Genomic DNA, 22,216 nt, shown 5'->3' on the forward strand with positions numbered 1-22,216 from the left:
CAGGAAATTCTGGAGCACACTCTGAAGGTAACGAAATGCCTGCTCTCCAGCGGCACCGGCCAGGGGCGTTCTCATTGGATGGGAATGCCATTCCACAATGCCCTGCATTCAATCAGGAAGCAGTGCTTAGCTCTGATAAAGATCATAGCTTTCTGTTCTCTGATCGCCCGAGGGGGCAATCCCATGCATATTTTCTGCTGCATAGGCACTGTGCACTTTCGCATGCACATGCTTCCTCTGATTTGTGAGAGGTGCTGCCCTTCAGTGACCGTGGCCAGCTGATCGAGATATCTACTCACAAAAATGCTCTGCAGAACGGCTCAGACATCCCCCTTGTCGAGCCCATCAAATGGTGCTCCCTGGTCACCTTGTATCATAAGTGCAAAGCACGGTGTGGAGCAGCAATCAGAACGTTGATCTTAGGGACTGGGCCTCGAACAGCTGATAACTTGTTACAGCAGACCAGTGCATTCATGACCTCAGAGGATATGCAACTGTTGCAGCGGCCTTGGAGTCTTTGTTCTGAAAGTGCATATTGTTCATATATGTATCAGGCATGTTGGTGCATAAGGCTACAATTTTTTAACCTCATATTTTCTGTGTGACTATGCCAGTGCAAGCTTCCACTCAGCCACCATCACTGGCGCTTCATGGTGACTGCATGAAGTCACACTCCTCTAATGGCATGGCTCTTTGAACCGGGCCACAGGGCAGCAGTGTTGTATTCTCTTGAACATTATGGCCTTGCTAGAAAGGCGGCTGTGACATGACCTTCTGCACTACATGCAGCCAAGGGCTGACAGCATACTCAAAGCAGGCAGTGCAACAGTCATTGGCCACTGCAGCTGGCAGGACCGCACCTCACCTGGCACAGTAGCTCCTTGAACTCCAGAAGTATTGGCCGATGAACATATATCATATACCATCTATATAGATGGCTAACACTCATCTTTAAAGGTCAGCAAAGTGCTTGAGCTGGTTCTCAAGTGGATCAAGGTTCACAGCAGACTGCCAGTGGGCAGCGCTGGTAGCAGGGGGAGTACTGCCAGTGAATTACAGCTCGCAAAAGATCACATGCGAATTGCATTTCAGCAAATTATCTAGATCCCCACAGCCTCGCGCTTGCAGTGAGCCTAGGATTAGGACTCCTCCGCATCAACTCTGATGGCTATATCAATACATAATACGCAATTATTAATATGCAGAGTATGTGCGCACCAGTCACCATGGCATCAGGTGCACCAGTGGACATCCATAAAAGTCCAAGGTCTGCTCAAGAGCTCAGACCTCAGCATTTGACACTCAATCAAAGGGTGGTGAGTAAAGCGCAAGTCTAGCGCCCCTGCAGCTCCACGAGGGTCCAGCCCACATCCACGAGAGACAGTTCCTGAGGCAAACCCACCAACCAGGTGCTCCCTTGAGTTCTGGAGAAATGCATGCATGCAGCCAAGTTTGGCACTCCTCCAGGCGCGCCCTCAGGCCTGCACATCGGAGTCCCAAAATGGGAGACTGTTTCATTGTGCCAACAGCATTCTCTTGCATAGCAGGAGTGCCATAAAGTCAAGCAATCTTTTGCAGAAGACCTGATTTTCAGACAGCGCTATTGAGGCCGTTTTCAGGGACGTGCTGTTGTGCCCACGTCAGCTCAGGTGAGGTGTTCCATGTTTCCATGTTTAAAGCAATCGTTAATCTGGATAAACTTTTCTGCATGTTTGATAAAAAGCATCCGCGTACCCTTGTGCAGATGGTAATCACTATGTGAAAGACCTCGCGTTTTTCTTTCTGGGTCGATGCAGAAAAGTAAGTGTGTAAATCGACTAACTTTCAAGAAGATGCAGATGTGCTGAATGCATTCTCAGCAAAATCCAATTTTGTGCATTCAGCCTATTGGAGGAGAAGCCATCCATCCAAGTTTCTGACTGTGCTGGAGTGAAGAGATACCAGTTTGGAGTGATCCAAATAAGCGTGCCTTCAGCTTGCGGTCTTTTCCGAGTTCGGAGTTCCGAGTTGGGGGCCAAAGCAACATAGTTTGCATCTGCGAATCAACACTTTCCTCCGACGATCAGCAGGACAAGGATAGCGGACACATTCAGCGCAGAAGGTACCATCCTTACTCTGATGAGCTGCTTCCTTGACTGCAGACGCTGCTTGCTTCTGTAGCAATGACCCTCAATTAGCGGATGAGAAAAATACATTTCCTTGCAAGGTTCTTTCATCTTACAGCGCTTTCAGCGGCTGTTTGACGCTGGCATGTTGATCTCAGGAAATCACAGGATGGCAAGCCTTCACGTCACTCAAACCCGACCCCAGCAAGCCGTGTCATTCAGCCGAGCCAGCGCTGGCATGCCTTTCCAACACGTGGGTATGCGCATGCAGCCACCCAGGCACAGTTCACCTGGATGTCAGGTTGGCCCGACCTTTCCTATTGTCTTCATTAACAAGAACTGCCATGTATTTTTGTTCGCCATCTGCAATGGTTTCACTGCGTCGCATGCATTGCTGGTACCAGTCTCAAAACGCCAGAGTCATGGTTCTTGTGTATTCTATTCCAGTGGAATCGCACATGTCACCCCTGCCCGGCAATGGGCAGCCGGGCAGCGCCAGCTGGCTTCCGGGCGCGGCCGGGCGCGCCGGTGCGCTACCGGCCCGACAACGGCGCGGCCGCGGAGGCCGACGCGGCGGCGGCCGCCGCGGTGATGGAAGAGCCGGCTCCGCAGCCGCAGCAGTCGGAGGCGTTCTATGACTGGCGGCAGCAGTGGTACCCCGTGCACTACGCAGCGGACCTTCCAGAGGGCGATCCGCAACGCGTGTGGCTCTTTGACGAGGCCATCGTTGTCGCGCGCAGGCCAGGTGGCGCAATGTCCACCTCCATATTTGTCATCCGTGCATGTTGTCGTCAAGGATCTGGACTGCCCTTAACAGTGCTCTGAAGCTTGTTGCAAGAGCACTGCTTCGCCAGGGACAGCTGGTGCAGTAGCAACTCTGCCGCAAAGCATCACTTGTTGAGCATTGAGAGGCTCACATGGAGCCTATTCTGTACGTGAACGTCCGTGCCAATGTTTCCTGGTGGTGGAGTGAAAGGGACCTTATCTGATTTTGGTTCGTTTGTAATACTCAGATGGGTGTCTGGTAGAGTGCTGAGCAAGGCTGTGCTGCTGCGCAGGCAAGGGCCCCATTGCGATGCTGGACAGGTGTCCTCACAGGGCGGCAGCGCTCTCCCAAGGGCGCATGACCGCAGCCGGGAATCTGCAGTGTGCGTACCATGGTAAGCGCTGCATGCGTTGCTCCTGCATACGTGAACAAAGAGTACCTTTGTCCAACCCTTCAAGAAAGCCAGAGCCAACGCTGTTCCTGATGTCAATCTGTCAGCCTTACCCAGGCTCTGTCATGTGCGAACAAGAAGTCTGCGGCATGTTTTCTGTATGGCAGACTGTCCAAGCTGTTTACTTGGGCAGTCATAATGGGGCCTTGTGTGGGCTGGGCAATAGTGAGCTGGATACTCTCTCAATTGCCAGTGCCCTGGCCAATAGAAGAGCTAGACAGTGTTCACTGGAAGCGCCTGTTATGGACAGGGTGGTCGTTCGATGGCAAGACCGGCGACTGCACAAACATCCCCCAGGTGTCTCAAGGGGGCACCATCTCGGGGCGTACCTGTGCAACAGCGCTGCCGTGCGCCGAGTACCAGGGCATTGTGTGGGTCTACCCCAGCCCTGGCGCACGACCCTCCACCGACACAATCGTGGGTGAGCTCCAATCTAGTTCAGCGTATGTAGCGCTTGCCAGAATGGCAGGCTGGGGAATTTCTTGTACATTCTTAAGCTGTTCACCAGCTCGTTGTAAGGATGCACTCTATGCAGACATGAAATGGTGCATCAACATGTCCGCAACGAGATTGGCTGCAGGTGTGCTGTGATTATGTGCACTTCTACCGGTGCTACATTGATTTCTACGCCCTGATGAAATGTAAGATTGTGCTCAGTCACAAGCAGACCAGCCTGGGCACTCCCATGTCCAATGACACCTTCCTTTGCTCCATCAGCAATTTCTGCTTTGCGGGTCCCAATTGGTCTTCACCCAAATTATCCCCAAAGCACGATGACAAGCTGCAGCTCTGTACATGCCATAGTGTTTTTCCCCCAGTGGGGAATGAAGGTTATCTGAGTCCAGCAATTCACCAAAAGACTTGCCAAGCAGAGCGAGCGCAAAGAGCAGGGAGAAAGAACAAGTAATTTATTTGCAATGCTTGTTTATTTTTTTTTGGCCTGCCCAGGGTTGCCTGAACTAGACGAGCCTGGCTGGACAAGCGACGATTTCATCCGCGACTTCCCGGTCGACTTCACGCTCGTGCTAGAGAACGTGGCAGACCCAGACCATGGCGTCTTCGCGCATCAGACTACCATCTTCGACAGCTTTGCCGCCTCTGCCGAGTACCCCATGCAGGTCTCCACCGAGCCCGGCAAGGGCGGGCCCAAGGTGAGAACTGCCCTGCACGCGCCCTGCTCTCAGAGCTTGCAAAGCCGCCAAGTGTCCTCCTTTTGGAGACCTGCAGTGGTCATGAAGGCTTCGCATAGCAGTAGATGAGCATGCGCACAGAACAGCAGATGCTTCTCTCCTGAGATGTATTGATTTTCTGCATTCATGCCTTTACACATGTAGGCGCCTGAAAGGGCTTCATGGAGACTGCAGGAGGTGATGCGATGCCATGCCAACTTTGTGCCTTTCACAAGGCCCTGCAGTCACCAGAGTTTTAAGATCCCACAACTCATCAACATGCTGATATGGCGCCAGGTCATCGGGCGCGTGCCAGGCGTGCTGAAGATGACAGGGCGCGGCTCCGACAAGGACAAGGCAATGTTTGGGGAGCAGGCAAGTTCTTCTGAATATTTCTTGTATTCAATTTCTTGCAGCTGTCCAATCGGATCATCTCTCTGAATCCATGGGGAAAGGAGGCATGAAGATCTTCATTATTGCCTTGACTGACACAAGGAGAGGGATGCGTGCTTTCTGGTGCTTACACTGTGCAAGCACGCCTTCGCTTTTTCCGCACTGACTTAAGGAAAGGTAATGCTTGCTTATCTGTGCTGCACTGATGAGCACGCGTGTCTTTGCATCCCTCTTTCCTCCCCATTTCGTCAAGGGTTTTAAGGGTCCAGGATTATATGCTTTAGTCTTAATGCTGTGTGGGAGCAGGGAACGGGCGCAGACGTGACGTCCACGCTGGCGTTTGAGCCGCCGACGCTGGTGCGCTGGTCGCGCTTTGATTCGTCCGGCACCACCCGCTTCATCACTGCCTTCTACTGCTGCCCAGCCGGTGCGATGAATGGGCTTGTAATGAGACAGTTGCACTATGACATTAAATCCGCGTCGCCTGGTACTGGCAATGAGGTAGAATTACTCCATACTAGGAGCCCCAATCAGCACAACGATAAGTGGTCTGCAAATGCGCCGTCGGGCCTCAAGGATCAACGGACATTGCTGATGCCCTCGTGCTTGGTGATGACACATGTATAGGTCTCTGGCTGCTGTTGCGTAGCATGACTGGGTGAGCGGAGGTGCTGAACAAATTGAAAGACGAGCATTGACCAACAGGCTGAGAAACACAGTGGTGTTTATGGCAGGCGTGGGCCGCACGCGGTTCTTCACGCGGTACGTGCGCAACATTGCGCCGCAGCTGCACCCGCCGCACTGGCTCTTCAACATCTTCCTCAACGCCTTCCTGGACCAGGCAGGGCCCTTCTCTTGTTCCATACCTGCCTAGTCGCACACTCCTGCCAACTTGCTGTTGCATGGCAACGTCAGGCACCAATTGATAATCACAGTATCAATGTCAAATCGTCATTCTGAGGGCTCCCGAGTACACCATGATATTGAGCTAGCATGTGGCTGACTTGACAATAGCCTGCTGTAGCAATGAAAGCCTGTGGGACGACCACTTTGACATATTTTGATGGTTAGGTGGTGATTGAAAATTGCATATAATTTCTGCCCCGGCTGGTGGGAGGCGGTGAAAGTAATGAGTACTGTGGCCACGGTTAATTGGGTCTTGCTTGAAACAGCGAGTCTATCAATGGGTAGGACATTTGGCAGCCTTTACCTTTAGCTTGACTGCAGGATGCACCTTCTCTGGCAGGAAGGAGCTGCGTTAATGCTGATTTCTAATAGTAATAATGATCAATTTTTACGATAAAGTTACTGCTGCAGGACACATTCCTGCTGGCCACGCAGCAGGAAGTCACGCTGACGGCTGAGCTGGCGGCCGCGCGCGCGGCAGCCGAGGCCGAGGCGGCCGGCCACGGCGGCGGTGCGGAGGGAACGCCCCTGCCGGCGGGCACCCAGGGCCTGATCAGGCGCCGCCTGTTCTGCCACCGCTCCCCGACTGACAATCTGCTCGTCGCCATGGGCCGCTGGATGGATAATGCCATCCCCCTGGTGCCCAACCGCTACCAGGCTGCCCTCGCTGCCGGCCCTGCAGGTGCGCTACTCATCAGATCTGCTTTTGCCAATCTGCTCCCTGGCTCTGTAATTAAGAAAATGGAACCTAAATTTCATTTACCCAAAATTATGTGTACTTTTTGGTGCCAGTGGGATGAGACAGCTCAGCTGAAGCCAGCCTGTGATGTTTGGCTGAATTCGCATGGCATCTGTCGTGTTGCGTGTTTGCTCTCTGGAATTAAAGCAGCATGATTGCAGTGGGCGAGACCCGTGCCACGACTGCTGTCACTGTCCAGGATCCGGCTGGTTGTCACGCTTGTGTCGTGCAAATTCCCTGTGATTTTTCTGCAGTACTGATGTGAAACTTTCCTCGCAGGCATCGAGGGGCCTCCGGCGGTGCGATCCGCGCCGCGCGAAGTGGTACTTGACCGCTACACAAGCCACACTGCGATCTGCCCAGACAGCATGCGGGCCTACCGGGCCTTCTCGGCCGCGCGCGCCGCCTTCGGAGCGGCCGCCGCGCTCGGAGCCGCCGTGCTCGCCGCGTACACCGGCTGCGCGGCTGCGGGCGGCGGCGCGGATGCCGGCACTTTGATCAGGTGCGTTTGGTGCCTTTTAGTATTGCTGCAGACAACAAAGACAACCACACACACAACCCATTTTCAACACAGGAAGCTGCAAGTAATGTCCTGCTTCCACTTCAACACATCTGGACCCTGGCATCCCGAGGGCCTAAACTCTGTAGCATGCCAGCAAGACAGGGTCTAACAGACAATCCTGCAGCATGTAACGTATGCAGGCAAGCAGCACAGCCAAGAACATTGCCTGAGACCTTCGTTTCTGAATGACAATAATGTATGCTTTCAGCCATTCCTCCTGCCAAGTGCACGTAACAGGCGGTAGGCAGAAAGTCATAGGAAGTCCTGTTCTTGTTGGCCTGTCCCGCAGCTCGCACTGACAGGGCCAGATGCGCAGGGGCGGGGCGGCAGTGATCGGCAGCGGGGCAGTGGCGCTGGTAGCGCATGCACTGGCGCAGCAATTCGTGTACATCTACACCCAGGAGAAGCAGACCAAGGACCTCAAGCGCATCACCAACTTTGTGCCAGATCAGTGAATTTTTGAAAGTGCAAGTGCTCACCAGTGATGAGGGAGGCCTGTGGCCAATGTAGTCGTGCTCTGGCGGGTAAGGGACGATCGTGAGATTGTGAGAGTGGAGAGATGTCACATAAACTGCTGTATTACAATTGTGTACAATGTGTGTGAGGCATCTACGATGTTAGGAGAGTCAAGAATGTAGAACAGTGTGTACTAGCAAAGGAACAGTGTATGGTTATTGAAGCATTCCAATTTGTTGATGAGATCCGCAGACGATACTGCAATTAACTTGAGGCAATCGGTGTGGTGACGAAGATACAGAACTTTTCAAAGTTTGCTTGGTATCATGAAAGTTTCATGATGAAACTCATTGGGCCCAATTTGATGCTTTGTTGCATGCAAGGCATGTCATTGCATGTGGGATATCGCAGATTCATGCAGGTTGATTGTTAATGTTGATGTTGAATCATTGTTGATTTTTTCTCATAGACTATAAATGTTTCCTGACTGGGTTGCCGAGAAGTTGATGAATGCACTTTTACAAGCACACGATGCGCATGCAGCAAGGTGAAGCACCATATTTGTGCCAGCTGTGTACTAGCTAAGGAATTTAGCTTAGCATACCCGCTATGCGGCAGTGAAAGTGGCTCTGTTGTTGCAATGATGTCAACACCAAAAAGTAGTGCACTACACGTGTAAGGATTGGGGAATGCACTGCAGTGTAAGGATGGCAAAAGCTCACTCACATTGCCCAGAGACATTGAGCCATTGCCCATGTGCGTAGTTGAAATTTTGGCCTCCCACCCTCCCAAGGGTCGATGTCAGCACAACTGTCTAGGTGCTGTGCTGCTTTTCAATGTTTGCAGGATGCAAAATGCAGGCTGTGCCGTGACAATGCTGTCGCATCAGTAATCTCGCAACTATTCTTTCACTTTTCCAAGGTAATTGATAAGCTGGAAGAGATTCTTCGTCTGTATGACCTACTGAGCACTCGAGAGATCTGATGCTGAGCAAAAGGGCTAAGGGGCAGGTAATGACTCCTATCTTCAATCTTTTTTTCTTCTGAATTTAAGAAAGCCAATGCGGAACAGTTCGGAGCCATTCTTCTCACGGCTTCCATGCTGTGTGCAGGATGATGTCGAGTTCAAGGCGCTCTTCGACGGCACCATTTGCGACATTGAGGCCATGAAGGCCGCGGGCTACACCTCTATCCTGCACGTCGCTGCTGCACCTCTGGAGATTTTAGTGGACACAGAAAAGTTGAAACGACAGGATGCCCATATCATTAAGCAGCGTGCTGAAGCATGGCAGAGGGAGAAGGAGCGACAGGCAACATCTGCAGGTGACCTTTGCCATCCAACGAATGTTTGGCAAGAATGGGATGTGTTGAGCTCAGCTTTTGGTCTGGCATCTTTCTAGCACGTCGTCACGCTCGCAATCTTTGTGAACGAACGATTTATAGCTACATAGGCATGTCATCTCAGATTTCCGTGGCACTCTGTGATGCAGGCACTGAGAAGCATGACCCTGCTGCGACTCCAAGCGGTTAGTACAGATCTGTTCCTACTCGTTATGCCCTTCCATTGCACATGGCTAACGCTGAATAACTTGACTGGTATGGATGCTCCACTCTAACACAGTATGTTTGTGCGTCAATTCAGGCTCGCCTGCACGTTCCCAGACCAGATATGAGGTCACCATTGTTGGACCTCCTAACAAAAAGCATGTCTGGATGGTGCACCGCCGACCAACTTTGGCAGAAATGGAGAGGGAACTGGCCATAAATTATCAAGACACGATTGCGGCTGACTACACCCTGACTTGGAAGATCTCCAACGATGTGCTGGAGGAGAACTTTGAGGTATCGTGATCAAATTGTCAGCTTAGTGTAACTGTTGCTGCTCTTCCGTTTCGCTCAAATACTGTCACAGTCAGCATGTTGTAGCCTCCTACTGGCTTGCAGGACATTGTCTCTCAATGGGGAGGGGCGGGCTTGAACAAAGTCAGATTGGAGCTGAAGCTGTCATGGAAAAGATTTTCTGGCTTCAGCCTCATCGACGGCCTGGACTACCTTGGCTTCCCTCTATCATATGTAAGTGTCTGTCGACAGTTTCTTTTGTTCTGATGTACATCAGATTGCTTCTGCTGTGTGCGCATGCATGCAGATCCTTGCACATATGACATGCTGCTCCAGTGCCTGCATGGAGGTGATGATCATACTATTCATGTTGATGCAGAGCATTGACGTGGACGAGGGCGAGTTCAACATCATGCAGGTGGCTGAGAATACAATAGTGGACGGTCGGTGTAAGTTTGGTGAACTCCTGGATCACTTTGCGGAGGATCTGTGCTTGAGGCGGTCAGCTCTTGGGTACGCTTCATCCCCTGGCTCTAAAGGCAATGCCAGTGATCCATCAAGAGTCTGTCACTCTGTTAAATAATGAGACTTTCTTACCGCAAAGAGGCATGCATCTTGTGTGGCATGCATGAACTACTCCTTGAGCGCCACACCATCCTGCTCTTTGCAGGTGTCCAGAAGTTAGAACGAGTGAGCAGAGCAGGCGGGAACTGATCTCCCCGGCGTTGGTCCTCGCAGTGCTGATTCTGGGAGGCATGCAAGTGGTCGCAGATAAACGCGTGCTTGGCTCTATTGGGAATGGACCCCTAGATTACGCGGTGAGCTGCACAATGTAATGTGTAATCCAAGCCCTCCTCTCTTGTCGTAGGCGGTGATGTTGATGCCCATCAACAGATGCAGAGCAGAGGCATATTTAGCATTGCATGGCATTGCAGGTCATCTGGAATAACTTCAAGGTCCTCATCACCGAGTGCAAAAAGGAACAGCTATCGACTGCAGAGGGCCAGGCTCTGGCGCAGACAGCTGCCGCCCGAGAGGAGTATGTGCGAGAGAATGTGACGGGTGTGAAGCGCAGGCGCAGTGACATTGACGATGTCCTCCCGGTCTGTCCCTTTCGCTAACACCCGTTTGCAACCTTTGTGCCCTGATAGCCTGCCAGTATCAGTGATTCATCAGTCACTTCCGGTGTGACTATTGCTCCTTGCCGCTAAACATCTTGTGCTGTCTTCGACAGTGTCAGTCTTGCTGCCGAAATGTTGGCTCTGGCTGCATCTAGGTAATCTGTCTTTTGTATGGACAGGTTCCAAGCACTACCATCATCAGCAGCGGTACCTCCTACATCTTCTACCGCTACTTCCCCAAAAGAGATGGAGAGGAGCGCCGTCTGGTGAAGTCCAAGGTCTTCAACATGGACCTGCTTGACAAAGCAACCCCAGAGGCCATCAAGCCGCAGCTGAAGAGGCTCGTCGGCGCACTTGCTGGTGCCTTAGAATTCCAGAAAGATCAGCTTGAGGGTGCTGTGCAGAGCCAGAAGTTGAAGCTTCTGCATGGAAAGAAGCTCTGTTGTTGACGATCACGAAAGTCACGCTTTAGTACGACTCATTGTATTGCTGATGTGATTCTGGAGCTCTGGCGGAAGTGTGTTAAGTGCTTGGAACTCTTGTACGCGGCAGGTTGATGAATGGCACTGTTACAGGCACACCATGCGCATGCAGCAAAGTGGAGCACCATATCTGTGCCAGCTGTATACTAGCTTCTGGAATTTTAGCTTAGCATAGGAATGAAAGGGGATCTGTTGCTGCAATGACACCAAAAAGTAGTGTGAGGATAGGGGAATGCAGTGTAAGGATGGCAAAAGCTCACTTGGCCAGGCAGGCTTCCTTGGGACAGGCCTGTGACTTGCATACTCTTCGACTTGAAAGTTGGTATTACACAATTCCTGACGCATTTCAGAAGTAGTACGTTAGTAGCAGTCCTGCCGCTTCTGAGATTCAGGTTGTACAGAAGCTACCTCCTCAGGGTGAGATTCAAAAGACCCTGTAATGAAAAAATACGCTTACGCTGCACGTTGCATAATGACCAGCTAGATGTTCTGCTTCCCATCTGCCGAGCCGGGAAGCGGCAGCGCATTCTCAGCAGCCGCTAGTTTGGCGAGCAGCTCATTGCCTAGAGATCGTGGCAGCCGCGCCCTCTGCCCTTTCTTCCTGTAAAACTCCCCTAGCTCCTTTATGGTCCCTGCAGCCGTCAGGAAACATTTGTGAGTGCCTGCACCTGTCAGCCTGGACCTTGATACACTCATAACTGCTGTATAAAGTGGGGTGATTGTGATTTAATCTGTGCCCTGGTGCCTGCCTCTGAAATTCACAGCAAGTCGCGTGATACGCATCCGGGACAACAGGCGTTTTAGTGAATTTTTTTTTGTTGCTGCTGCCAGGAATTATATAGGGGTCCAAGATACACGGTCCCACTTACTGGTGCTTAGAGCAGGATGTAAGGCTCGCCTGATAACTGTGTGTATGAAGCTTCTCCCTGAACTCCCTGTGCATCCTTCCACTCAGAGAGCCACCCTTTCACCAGATTCTTGGCTGGATCCGCCTTCTTTCTGACCTGTGCAGCAGAAGCACATTGACAATCAGATGCATCTTCTGCTGCGGTAACGTTCTCTTTTCAAATATAATTCTAAGGAGGGGATTGTACTTTGGATACTTTTCATGGACAACACAGCTGAAACTTTTGAAAATGTTTCCAAGGGGTCTTGTCGTACATAGGAGAACTGTTCAGATAGCACAGAAGTGTCCTGATGCTGCATATCGCTAGACAGAAGGGTCAAAGGGATCTGTAGAGGCAGACGTTTCACCTGCCGCTCTTCTGCATCGCTCAGATCTGTCTCGATGGCTTCTCTGAGTGCTGCTGCCAGCTTCCCAGCAAATTCCTCGTAGCCTGCAAGATTGCACCTTCTTTAGTGCTTCTCACTTCCCCGCTGCCTATGCAATTGTTAGCACGAGTCATTACTGCCCTGCCACTGCCTGTTCCAAACAGGTCCCAGCATTACATCATGCTACAGATTTGCGCTTTTCCTATCTACCAACAAAGCCACCTGTTGCAGATATCCCCACGCCATCTAAGAAACACAAGATACTTATGGAGCTCAGGAGAAGCAAAACGCTGGATATGTCAACATGAGAATTGTCATGACCCGCACCTTGTGGAAGTGTCCTGGCAGGCTCTGAAAAGCTCTGGAGCACCTGTGCATCTAATTGCCGTGGGTGCAGCAGCGGTAAAGCAGCTGCCATGAGCACAATGCTTCGCCTGTCAGTTATGTCTGGCTGCCTGCTAGTACTAGGGCGCTCTTTGCCTTCATCAGCACAGACAGCACGCTGCCACTTCGTCCGTCTGCAACTGAAAGGCCTGCTGTTCCCTAGTTTGAGTGAAACATAACATTCAATCATTCTGTTGCCATCTGCTGTATTCTGAAGAAACTTTTTAAAGCACAGTTCCGACAGACCAAAACATAATATTTGATAGAACAGCAACGTACCAGGCTTTGATGTGGAAGGCTCAAACTGTGGAGTAGATCTTCCTTGAGATAATCGCGGATGATGGTGGCAGCCTCTGTGGATCAACATCCTTTGCCAAAGTTAGATCGGCTTCTCAGGTTTAGTCTCGCATGTCTAGCGACCATAAAGCGGATGCAACAATTGAGCAGACAACGCGTAGGAACAAGATTTCTGATTTGGACACATAGAAAGAAGAAGAAGAAGAAGAAGAAGAAGAAAGGAACGCATAACAGGAGACCCCGGGGGGGACCCCTGCCACGTGCGTACGGGCGCAGCTGGGGGGCCGCGCAGAGGACATCACCTCAAGGCTAGCCCCCGTCATCAAAAGGGAAGGTCGTGGGTGGTCGGCGGACCCGGAAGGACCGCCGCGGGGGCAGCACGGGCATTGGAGGCTGAGTAAGCAGCAATCGAGCTTCATCTTGAGATGCTGATGTCAGCCGATGTATCCCTGATGTCAGCAGGTGTAGGAAATGGCATCAGCGGTTGGTCATCCCTGCGTGCTCCTCCCGCGCTGCGGGCAGGTGGGTGAAGACATTGCTTCATTCGACGCCTAGGCACAAATTGTCAATCGGATAGAGGTTCTGGAAGCTTGATTGACATCGAGTAGCAGCAGGAGAGGTCTGGTTGGCCCGGAGAATACACAAGGGGCCCTGATCGTAGGAGGTTGAGGGACCCGTGGCGTCTCGTGCCCTGCTAGCATGGAGCTAAAGGAGGTCAGGGGTCCTGTAGGATTTTTCAAGTATTTGTTCCAGGACTTCAAGCTGAGCAAGCAAGGTGAGAACCCGGGGTCACCAGTTTCAGTCAGATTTGAAGGGTCCCTTCTGCAAAGCTAGCCTATCAATGTAATCCATCACCAATGTACTGCGTACCCTTAAGAGGAATATGCATGTATTGGCTGGTTTCCATTTTGTTGATATGTACATCAGAGGGCCGACATGGAAAGGGTTTGAAGGTCCTTGCCAACACAGGCACGGTTGCCATGTGAAGCATACCCATCGTGAACAAACGTGCGGCAATGCAAATCTGGTTGGTCTAATTTCATCACTTTCGAAGTGTTCCCTCAAGCGATAAATCCTGGTGCCTTAGTCACAGAGGATTGGCGAGTTATTAGTATCGCTTCACAGTCCTGCCGAAGGAAAGGAGATGATTACTATCTATAGGATTATCTTTGGTGCAGAAGGAATTATTACAGAGTGATGTTTGGTGCGCAGAAATTTTCTACGTCTTGGGTCTCGTCGTGCTGATCTTGGAGCTGTATGGAGGTGAGAGTCCGCCCCCTTACTGCCCAACAAAATGCAAGGGTCCGATCGCACAGACACATAACTGATCGCCAGAAGTTACGCTGTCTGGCGTGGCTTATGGGGTTTCGGAAGTCAAGTAAAGAAGTCTTCAAGCAAGGCCAACACCCCCCACGCTCTTGCGTGACAGCAGAGGCTTGCAGCATGCATGAATTTCAATTTGTCCTTTAGAGAAGTGAATTATTTCTTGTCTGCAGGGCTGTTCCTGGCGATTGGAAAGCCTTTCCTGCCTCCCCAGGGGCCGGCTTGGGCCATCATCTTCATCTGGGTTGTGTCCGGCACCTGTGGCTATGTGGTGGACAAGGTGAGCCCGCCCGTGGCTGCACATGCACACATGGCAGATCTCCAACTGTATTTCACTTAGTTTTTGTGTCTGAGTGAAGTAAGTAGCTATAGTACCCCCTGTCTCCAGTTCAATGGGAAGCTCTTGCCATGCCTCTTGTGTGTAAAGCACCTGCGAAGTCTGGGGTTCACTCAAACGCCGATGTGGTTAGATCTGATCTAATCTAATCCCAAAGGCTGCTGTTGGCCTTGCTGTTCTCCCCCAACCTCCAAGCAGCCTTTTTGGATTCCGTGCATGGCAGTGGCTACCCTTTTTTGCAGCTGGCACAGGCAGATGAGGCAACAGTAGATTCTCACTGCGCGCTGTGCTGTGGGGGAATTGCAGCTGCACTTTCCTGGGGCGCTGGGCATGATTCTGTCCGGTATGCTGCTGCGCAACGTGGGCGGAGGCATCGTCATCCGGGGGCTGAAGGCTTCTTGGTCGAAGCAGATCCGCGCGGCTGCACTCGCCATCATTTTCCTGCGCTCTGGGCTGGAGATTGATCTGGATGTGCGCTTTCACTTCCCTTTTTATGGCTACAGTGGTGCATGCATGGCATGTCGTGCACCTGATGCGTAGCATGAGCAGATCAGTGCCTCTGAATTGCTATCACCGCTCCTGCCCGCAAGTCTCTATGTTCACCCAAATAAATTGAGCTGAGGTAGTGTGCGTGTGATGAGTGTCACATTGTTTGTCAGAAATAGATTGCTGCCTGCTGACTGGTGTCAACAGTCGCCCTTTCCGCCTCAAATTTTGGCTTTATGTAAATGTGCAAAGCAAAACTCAGGCTCAAAGTTATGTTTGTCTGATACGGCATGCTGATGTGGCGTGCAGATCTTCAAGCGCGTGGGCGGCGCGGCGGTGCGGCTGCTGCTGGTGCCGGGCATTTGCGAAGCCTTCTTCGACGGCGGCATCGCGATGCCCATCTTCGGCATGCCGCCAACTTTCGCGTTCGCGCTCGGGTTCATCCTGAAGGCCGTGGGACCGGCGCTCGTCATCCAGTCCATGTTTGAAGTGCAGCAGCGCCGCCTTGGCACTGTCAAAGGTGTGCGACAGCACAATTTACTCTGCGAGCCAGTGTGCACCGCGCATGGATTGTTTTGACGCGAGTTTGCCTGTGGGATCAGGACTGTTGCGAAACTTGCTACAGTCGGCAGCTTGACTTCATTGGCACTGATGCATGTCGATCTGTCTTGGAAGGGCCCGCTGTGTCCTTGGCCGGTACTTTATCCGTCCTAGCGACGCACTTCAACGAGCAGCAAGCTGTTCAAATGCGGCGATTCCCGGTCCTGAAGTAGACACAGGTGCACTTCCCTTCAAGGTGTTGTGACCTGAATCAAGCCCTCCCGACAAACAGCGAGTGTTGCTCCCTGCGCAGCGATCCCGGCGACGGTGGTGGCGGCGGCAAGCTTCGACGATGCGATCGCGATCACGGGCTACACGCTGTTCATCAACCTGGCGGTGCAGGGCCACAGCAACACCGCCTGGAATGTCGCGCACGGCCCGCTGTCGATCATCTTCGGCGTGCTCGCTGGCGGCCTGGCCGGCCTCTTCTGCAGCGCCACCAAGCTCTGGAGCAACCCCATCAAGCGTACCTTTGTCATGTTCCTCACCGGTGCGCGCTTGCTGCCTCGCCTGGACCTTTGCATTCCAATATCAATTTATATGTCAATTTTCCCTCCCCCATAAAGGAGAGGTCAACCTTTCCCTTGGCTGTAAATATATAGTAGTGTACATCAAAGTTCCTGTTCTTGTCCGGAGAGGGGCTTCATCCTTTCTGTACAGACTGAAACTGTAAAGTATGCCATTGGGTGCAAATGTCCACGAGCATGAAGGCGCAGAGTGAATTGCGCAGTAAATGGGTGACAGCATGGCTGCTGTGTGCTGTGCAGTGCTGCTGATGAAGTACTTCTTCGACCGCTACGGCTTCACCTCCTCCGGCGCCATAGCCGCTCTCGTGCAGGGGCTGCTTGCCAAGGAGCTCTGGAAGCGGGGCCTGCCTAAAGCACTGGCAGGTGCGCTGCACATCACCTTTTAAGTGACACATCTTCACCATACCCCCGGAAACAGTGCAGGAACTCTCCTGAATGGCCTGCTTGCTATGAGGCTGCAACTAGCCTTTTGACCACGTCGGAGTGGGCTTGTGCTCTGTAAATTTGGTGAGATCCTGCACGACGCTTACATGTGCTCTAGGACACCTGTAATTTTCTTTTCCCAGCACAAGATTGCAGAGAGTTGTTTGGCTCCTTGTTGGCAGACAGAAGCAGCATGGCATACATGTGTACCCAATTGAGCTCGTTTGATTATCTCTCAAAGTTGTTTGCTGGCCACGTGGCAAACGGCGGGGGGCATGTGTGTGCAGGTGAGAGCGGGCCGCAGATGGGCCGCGCGGTGGAGAAGCAGGTGCGCTGGTTCTGGCGCTTCATCATGATGCCGGTGCTGTTCGGCCTCGTGGGAGCCTCCATCAACTTCAGCACCATTGAGAACGGCATGATCCCCAAAGCCTGCGCCATCGTCATCGCGGGTTCGACTCCTTCCGACGCTCAATTTTTTTTTGTTTTCCCTTTTGTGTCAGGGCACATCAAGACGCAGCCAGACAAGCTTTTGGCATTGGCGTCATTCCCATCACGATGCTCTCCCTTGCGCATCCCAGTGGGGGGCCCTGTTTGATATCCCCGTTTGTGCTCAGTATGACCCCGCACGATATTTGTTTCACTGGAAGCTGCGGATAAGGTGTGGAAAGATGAATGCATGAGAAGGGAAAGTTCAGTTAGTCGTCTCTGATATATGAGATGCACAGGAACCTATGTTAGCTTCACGGCGATCTCAGGAGAGGAGGCACTGTTGTGACATTAGATGATGGGTGCTTGATGCAGGGCTGGCCGTGCGCATGCCAATCACCTTCCTGGTCATGTTTGGCTCCAAGTTCAGCTGGAAGGAGAAACTCTTCTTTGCCATTGCCTGGTCTCCAAAGGTGAGCTCAAGGCACAAAGTGCATGTATAGCGCAAATTTCACCGATCTGCCTCTTCTTGTTCCGTTCATGGGGCAGTGCCCTAGTAATGCACCCAGCTGGTGGGGCCTCACGAATGGAGTGTGACTGCTATGGCTATAAATAAGCGGCAGCTGAAGCATGCGACACAATGTCGAACCGGCAAGCACATGAATGCCAGCTGCAAAGCAAGTCTCCCTGCTCTATTTGTGCTGCATGCCAGGAGTGCGGCACCCGCTGTGTCCGTGAGTACACACACCGGACCAAGGCCACAAAGACTGCTGATATAGATGACGAAGTTCCAAGATGGATGTCTTCTTGGCCAGCATTTTGGACGAACCTTTAAAGAGGTCCTGTCCTACCTGCAGACTGCCTGATTGCAGCTGTTTCTGTGCATGCAGGCAACAGTGCAGGCCACCCTAGCGAACCTACCCCTGGACCAGGTGAATGAGGCGATCCCCAAGACCGACCCCCAGTACAACAACTACGCGATGTGGGCCGAGGAGGCTCTGGTGACAGCTGTCTTCTGCATCATCATCTGCGGCGCCTTCGGTACTCTGGCAATCCGCTGGTTTGCGCCAGTGCTTCTCGACAAGGTGTGCGAAAATTTCGCTGGCCTAGGAGTCGACTGAAACTTTTCAGGGTTGGTCATGCATGCTAGAGTGTGAAAGCTGTGAGTTAGAATTGCCAGTGTTACCTTGACCGTTCTGGGGCATCATGCGGCTTCATCGACTTGATAAGAGTGGCTTTTGTGGCAATGCTTGACTTGCAACTAAGCACGGTCACAAATATCCAGATCAATTGCATCCACATTTTGAAACCTGCTGTGAGTCACTTAATGCCCCAGAAGAGATCTCTGGTCCATAAGTCTGGGTGCACTTGCGGTAGAAAATACGCCGACTGCTGACGATTGCCGATTGCACAAGAAGGATTTGGGCATTATTGTATTTTGGGTATTGAGCTGTGAAGGGGGATTTGTGTTTGCAGGCGCCTGAAGAAGATGACCCGACGGCGGCGATTGTGACTGGACCCAGCTCCTCGAGTCCCCCTGCTGGCGTGTCACCCTCTGGCAGCCAGGTCGAGCTGTCCAAGGTGAGCCTGCACTCTCTATTTGCAAGATAGACCGCTTTGTGCAAGCATTTGACTCCAACATCTGCAGCAATATGCCTACACCGATGTGACAGTCTTGCAAGGACAAATATTCTTTCAATGTCACTTTGCTATAGTTTTGGCAACGTTTACATGCAAGTAGTCTGCAAGCGGACCTTGCCTCTGGCATGGAGCACACAGTACTAATTTTGGCAACAATGATATTTTGATGAAAAATAATACGTGTTTGTCCCCGCAGAGGTCGGACCCCGAGTTTGCGCCGCGGCAGCCGGGGGCGTCGTCATCGGCGGGCCCCCTACCGGTGGGGCTCGGTGGCGGCGAGGGGAGGCCCCGGACCCCCCGCCAAGCGCCGCCGGAGCCGGCCACGCCGCAGTCGCCCCGGGACACTGAGTCCGAGGCGCTGCGCAGCCGCATGGCCCTGCTCGCTGCCTACCTGGACAGGTGTGCTCGCCTGCCGCAGTGCTAGCTCTTTGCATGGCTGTTCGATGCATCTTTCTATATTACCATGGCGTGTCAGCCAACAAATGAGGCAATTTTTTGGGTGATGCAAGCCTGCAAGTGATGTTTAGATCGTTGTACGAGGATGCAAGGAAGCACGCTGTCTGATTTGGCAAAATGGCACTTCTCGGCTGAGGGTTTTCGTCAACATGTGTTCAGAGCACAGAGAATGCGATCTCAAATCGTGTTGTGGACAACCGCGAGCACTGTTGTGAGCTCTTCCCTCAGGGCCATGAGTGACGCCCCCCGATGACGCTTCTATGGAATCTACAATGGCTGAAGAGATTGCTGCACTTGCGCAGTGTGGAGGATGCAGCGTCGGAGGTGGAGCGAAAGGCGATGACTGTCGACGGCGCTGGCACCGCCACGGAGCGCCTGCAGCGCTCCATAGACGAGCTCCGACGGGTGCGCCGGCTCTTCTCATAGCATGGGCTGATAGTGATGTCCTGGACAGACTGCACGCATGACCTCTTTCAGATTGATGATGGGTTCAAGAGGGCCCTTCATGAGGCTCTGCTTGTTTGCACAGCAGCTGCCCGGGCTTGATTTTGCACAGGTGAAGCGATTGCCAAGGTGTAGCAGCACGCAACCCGCCATATATTCATCAGCATGCCTGTTGTGTGACACTTGGTGTTTGCTTGGCACGTAGGGCCTCACGGATGCCCACGTACACAGGCTTGAGTATTCTTTTGAGTCATGATTACTGAAATTCAGGGTCTTGGTTCTGAGATTGCCTGGTTTGGCCGTGCAGAAGCTGCAGGAAGGTGCGGATCCGGCCGCGCTGGGGCCGTCAGAGGTGGAATCTGCCGAAGACTTCATCCGCGCAACCTCCCTCCGCCACCGGTGCGCCAGCTCAGCACCTGACTGATGTGCATTGCAATTCTTGGTCTGTTGTCTCAGTGGTGCATTCATGGCAAAATCACCTGCTCGACTGGCGCAGTACATCAGGCTATGTGAATGGGCTCATGATGCAAGATGATGGAATGCCCTGGGTGGACATGCATATGAGGATTCTTTCTCAGCAACCCATGAGTGTTTTGTACATCCGGCGATCAAGGGCAGGAGATGTCCTGAGTGGGGATGAGGCCCTGATAAGTTTGTGCAAGGTCGCATCCCTTCAAGGTTAGTTCAATGTTTTCTGATCATGTAAAGCAGCAAGCAACAGGCCAGGCAGATACAACACTCACAATTGTCCTGTGATGCTTGCTAAGGAGTGTCTGCTGTGCTGAGCAGGACGACGTCTGGTAGGTCTCAAGTGAGCATGCGCGCCAGGAGACAGGCGCCGGATGTGGATGCCACAAAGACATCCAGCAATGTCTGAGAGAGGGAACAGCCTGTGGCGGATGCCTGCCTTCAGGGAGGATCCAGAGGCAAACGATGAAGTAAAGGTAGTTGCAGTCGCATCGCAAAATTGACCTGCTATTACAGTGGTGGGAGGCATGATAAATCAGTTTCTTGCAAGTATAGAAATGGCCCGTAAAAGTGTTGGGCATGGCTTTAGATTTCAGGACAACTCAGGGCTGTTTTGCTGTCTGTATCCTATCAGTGTCTTGAGAGCATTCCCGATCTAGATAACAGATCTGTTATCTTTGTAATGACTAGTAGCGGTGTGCAAGTGTCTTCCTCGGATATAGATTTGGAGTTCACAGCCTGCCCAATGTCTCAGGCGCTGGGCCAGGGTTGCTCTGGCTCAATATCACTATTGAACAGCAAGTGATTGGGGTTGTGCGGCATGTAGTCTTTAAGTGCCCTGCTATGCGGTCTCCTCGGAACATATTCACTTTGTAGTAAGCCCAAAATATTACACAAGCCCAACTTGTAAAATACATGGAATATTCCATTTTCAAATAGAAATGCTCAATCCAAACTGCATGAAAGTTGAAGAGTTCTAAAGGGCACAAATCACAAATATATTCTTCATGCTCACGTGCAAGACAAGGTTCAGGTCACAAGCTTTACCTGCAGAACAGGTGGCACACAAACGGCAATTGGGTTCAATCCTAGAAAGCATGCACAAGTTCACAGCCAGCCATACAGTAGCTGCTTCTTTCAAAATGTCTCTAACCGCCACAAGTTTCTTATCATGGAAACTAACACCGCACCAAACCTGAGAAGCCAGAGGCGGCTCAGTTGCTTTTAACATGCAGGGAATAATGAGGTATGTCACGTTGCTGCAAGGCAACGCTGCAATAGACAGAACTCATTTCACCTAATTAGACTGCATGAGCTCACTACATAATGTAGTAAGCCCAAAATATTACCGCCTGTGGCCCTTGTGCCTGGCCTGTCACTCAAAACCACAAAATGCTCATGGTGCAATCTCCAATCTGATGTTCCAAGCAGTCTTCTTCAGCTGACAGCTTCTGTGCCTGTCACACGCGGCCTTCCCTTATGCTCTGCTGATCAAAGTATCTCACTAGAAGACTGATGTGTCGGTCGAATGATTGTCTTGCGCGGTAGCCCGTCTTGCCGGTGCTCAGCCGCACCACGCCGTTGTTCTTCACCTGCAACACAGTAAAGGGCCCCCTGGCCCGAGCCCTGAGAGGGGCAGCCAGAGGATCCAATTCGAGGACCAGATCTCCAACCTGCAGCTCATCACACATTCTGCATGACAGGCGAGCTCTGCGCTCAAGCCAGTCAGCGGCATTAGCGCAGTAATGATCCTCTATATGTGCAAATGCCAGTGGGTCTAATTCCTCAAACAGTTGTTGCAGATGCTCGACGTGTAAAGCAGCATCAGATTGCACAGAGACAGCATAAGCAAGGACATCTCCCACTGGCAGCGCAAGCTTTGGGCGAAAGCCCATCAGCATTTCATTAGGTGAGACTCCTATGGCCCTGTGCACCCTCTGCATGTAGCACATCCGGACAAAAGGAAGGGACTGCAGCCAGGAATGCACATGATCATTGACATGCTTTGTGAGAATGCTCTTGAAAGAACCAACCAACCTCTCTACGGCGCCGTTGGCTGCGGGGTGGCGGACGCTCGTGGTAATATGCTCAATTCCCAGGCGTGCCAGCATGTGCCCAAAGTCAGTGGCAAACTCTCGCCCGTT

The 22,216-nt window shown here is 52.1% G+C and overlaps 5 protein-coding genes across 5 annotated transcripts; 4 read left to right on the forward strand and 1 right to left on the reverse strand.

Moving 5' to 3' along the window:
* Window positions 1–2,582: 2,582 nt before the first annotated feature.
* On the forward strand, window positions 2,583–5,758 carry COCSUDRAFT_60677 (ISP domain-containing protein; the record flags this gene model as incomplete). The annotated part of the gene is made up of 7 exons (XM_005650150.1): window positions 2,583–2,850; window positions 3,164–3,265; window positions 3,573–3,743; window positions 4,271–4,473; window positions 4,789–4,870; window positions 5,204–5,311; window positions 5,619–5,758. The coding sequence occupies 7 exons, from the start codon at window positions 2,583–2,585 to the stop codon at window positions 5,756–5,758; spliced, it is 1,074 nt and encodes a 357-aa protein (XP_005650207.1).
* A 255-nt stretch (window positions 5,759–6,013) lies between these two features.
* Window positions 6,014–7,546, forward strand: COCSUDRAFT_60678 (hypothetical protein; the record flags this gene model as incomplete). The annotated part of the gene is made up of 4 exons (XM_005650151.1): window positions 6,014–6,031; window positions 6,202–6,472; window positions 6,809–7,031; window positions 7,408–7,546. The coding sequence occupies 4 exons, from the start codon at window positions 6,014–6,016 to the stop codon at window positions 7,544–7,546; spliced, it is 651 nt and encodes a 216-aa protein (XP_005650208.1).
* A 984-nt stretch (window positions 7,547–8,530) lies between these two features.
* Window positions 8,531–10,955, forward strand: COCSUDRAFT_60679 (hypothetical protein; the record flags this gene model as incomplete). Its single annotated transcript, XM_005650152.1, has 7 exons — window positions 8,531–8,557; window positions 8,659–8,869; window positions 9,189–9,388; window positions 9,765–9,898; window positions 10,056–10,203; window positions 10,321–10,488; window positions 10,686–10,955. 7 exons carry the CDS (start codon window positions 8,531–8,533, stop codon window positions 10,953–10,955), a joined length of 1,158 nt encoding a protein of 385 aa, XP_005650209.1.
* A 339-nt stretch (window positions 10,956–11,294) lies between these two features.
* Window positions 11,295–13,060, reverse strand: COCSUDRAFT_52532 (hypothetical protein). The gene is made up of 5 exons (XM_005650153.1): window positions 12,924–13,060; window positions 12,588–12,803; window positions 12,243–12,325; window positions 11,887–11,992; window positions 11,295–11,620 (listed from the first exon to the last, which is right to left on the reverse strand). Exons 1-5 carry the CDS (start codon window positions 13,009–13,011, stop codon window positions 11,469–11,471), a joined length of 645 nt encoding a protein of 214 aa, XP_005650210.1. The 5' UTR covers window positions 13,012–13,060; the 3' UTR covers window positions 11,295–11,468.
* Window positions 13,061–13,640: 580 nt separating this feature from the next.
* Window positions 13,641–21,005, forward strand: COCSUDRAFT_46326 (hypothetical protein; the record flags this gene model as incomplete). The annotated part of the gene is made up of 15 exons (XM_005650154.1): window positions 13,641–13,716; window positions 14,154–14,204; window positions 14,438–14,544; window positions 14,908–15,072; window positions 15,397–15,607; window positions 15,941–16,177; window positions 16,455–16,577; window positions 16,925–17,086; window positions 17,439–17,536; window positions 17,954–18,148; window positions 18,540–18,644; window positions 18,901–19,103; window positions 19,463–19,565; window positions 19,912–20,003; window positions 20,394–21,005. The coding sequence occupies 15 exons, from the start codon at window positions 13,641–13,643 to the stop codon at window positions 20,479–20,481; spliced, it is 2,016 nt and encodes a 671-aa protein (XP_005650211.1). The 3' UTR covers window positions 20,482–21,005.
* Between the last annotated feature and the right edge of the window lie 1,211 nt (window positions 21,006–22,216).

Source organism: Coccomyxa subellipsoidea, assembly GCF_000258705.1.
Source record: "Coccomyxa subellipsoidea C-169, whole genome shotgun sequence".
NCBI classification, from domain to species: domain Eukaryota; kingdom Viridiplantae; phylum Chlorophyta; class Trebouxiophyceae; family Coccomyxaceae; genus Coccomyxa; species Coccomyxa subellipsoidea.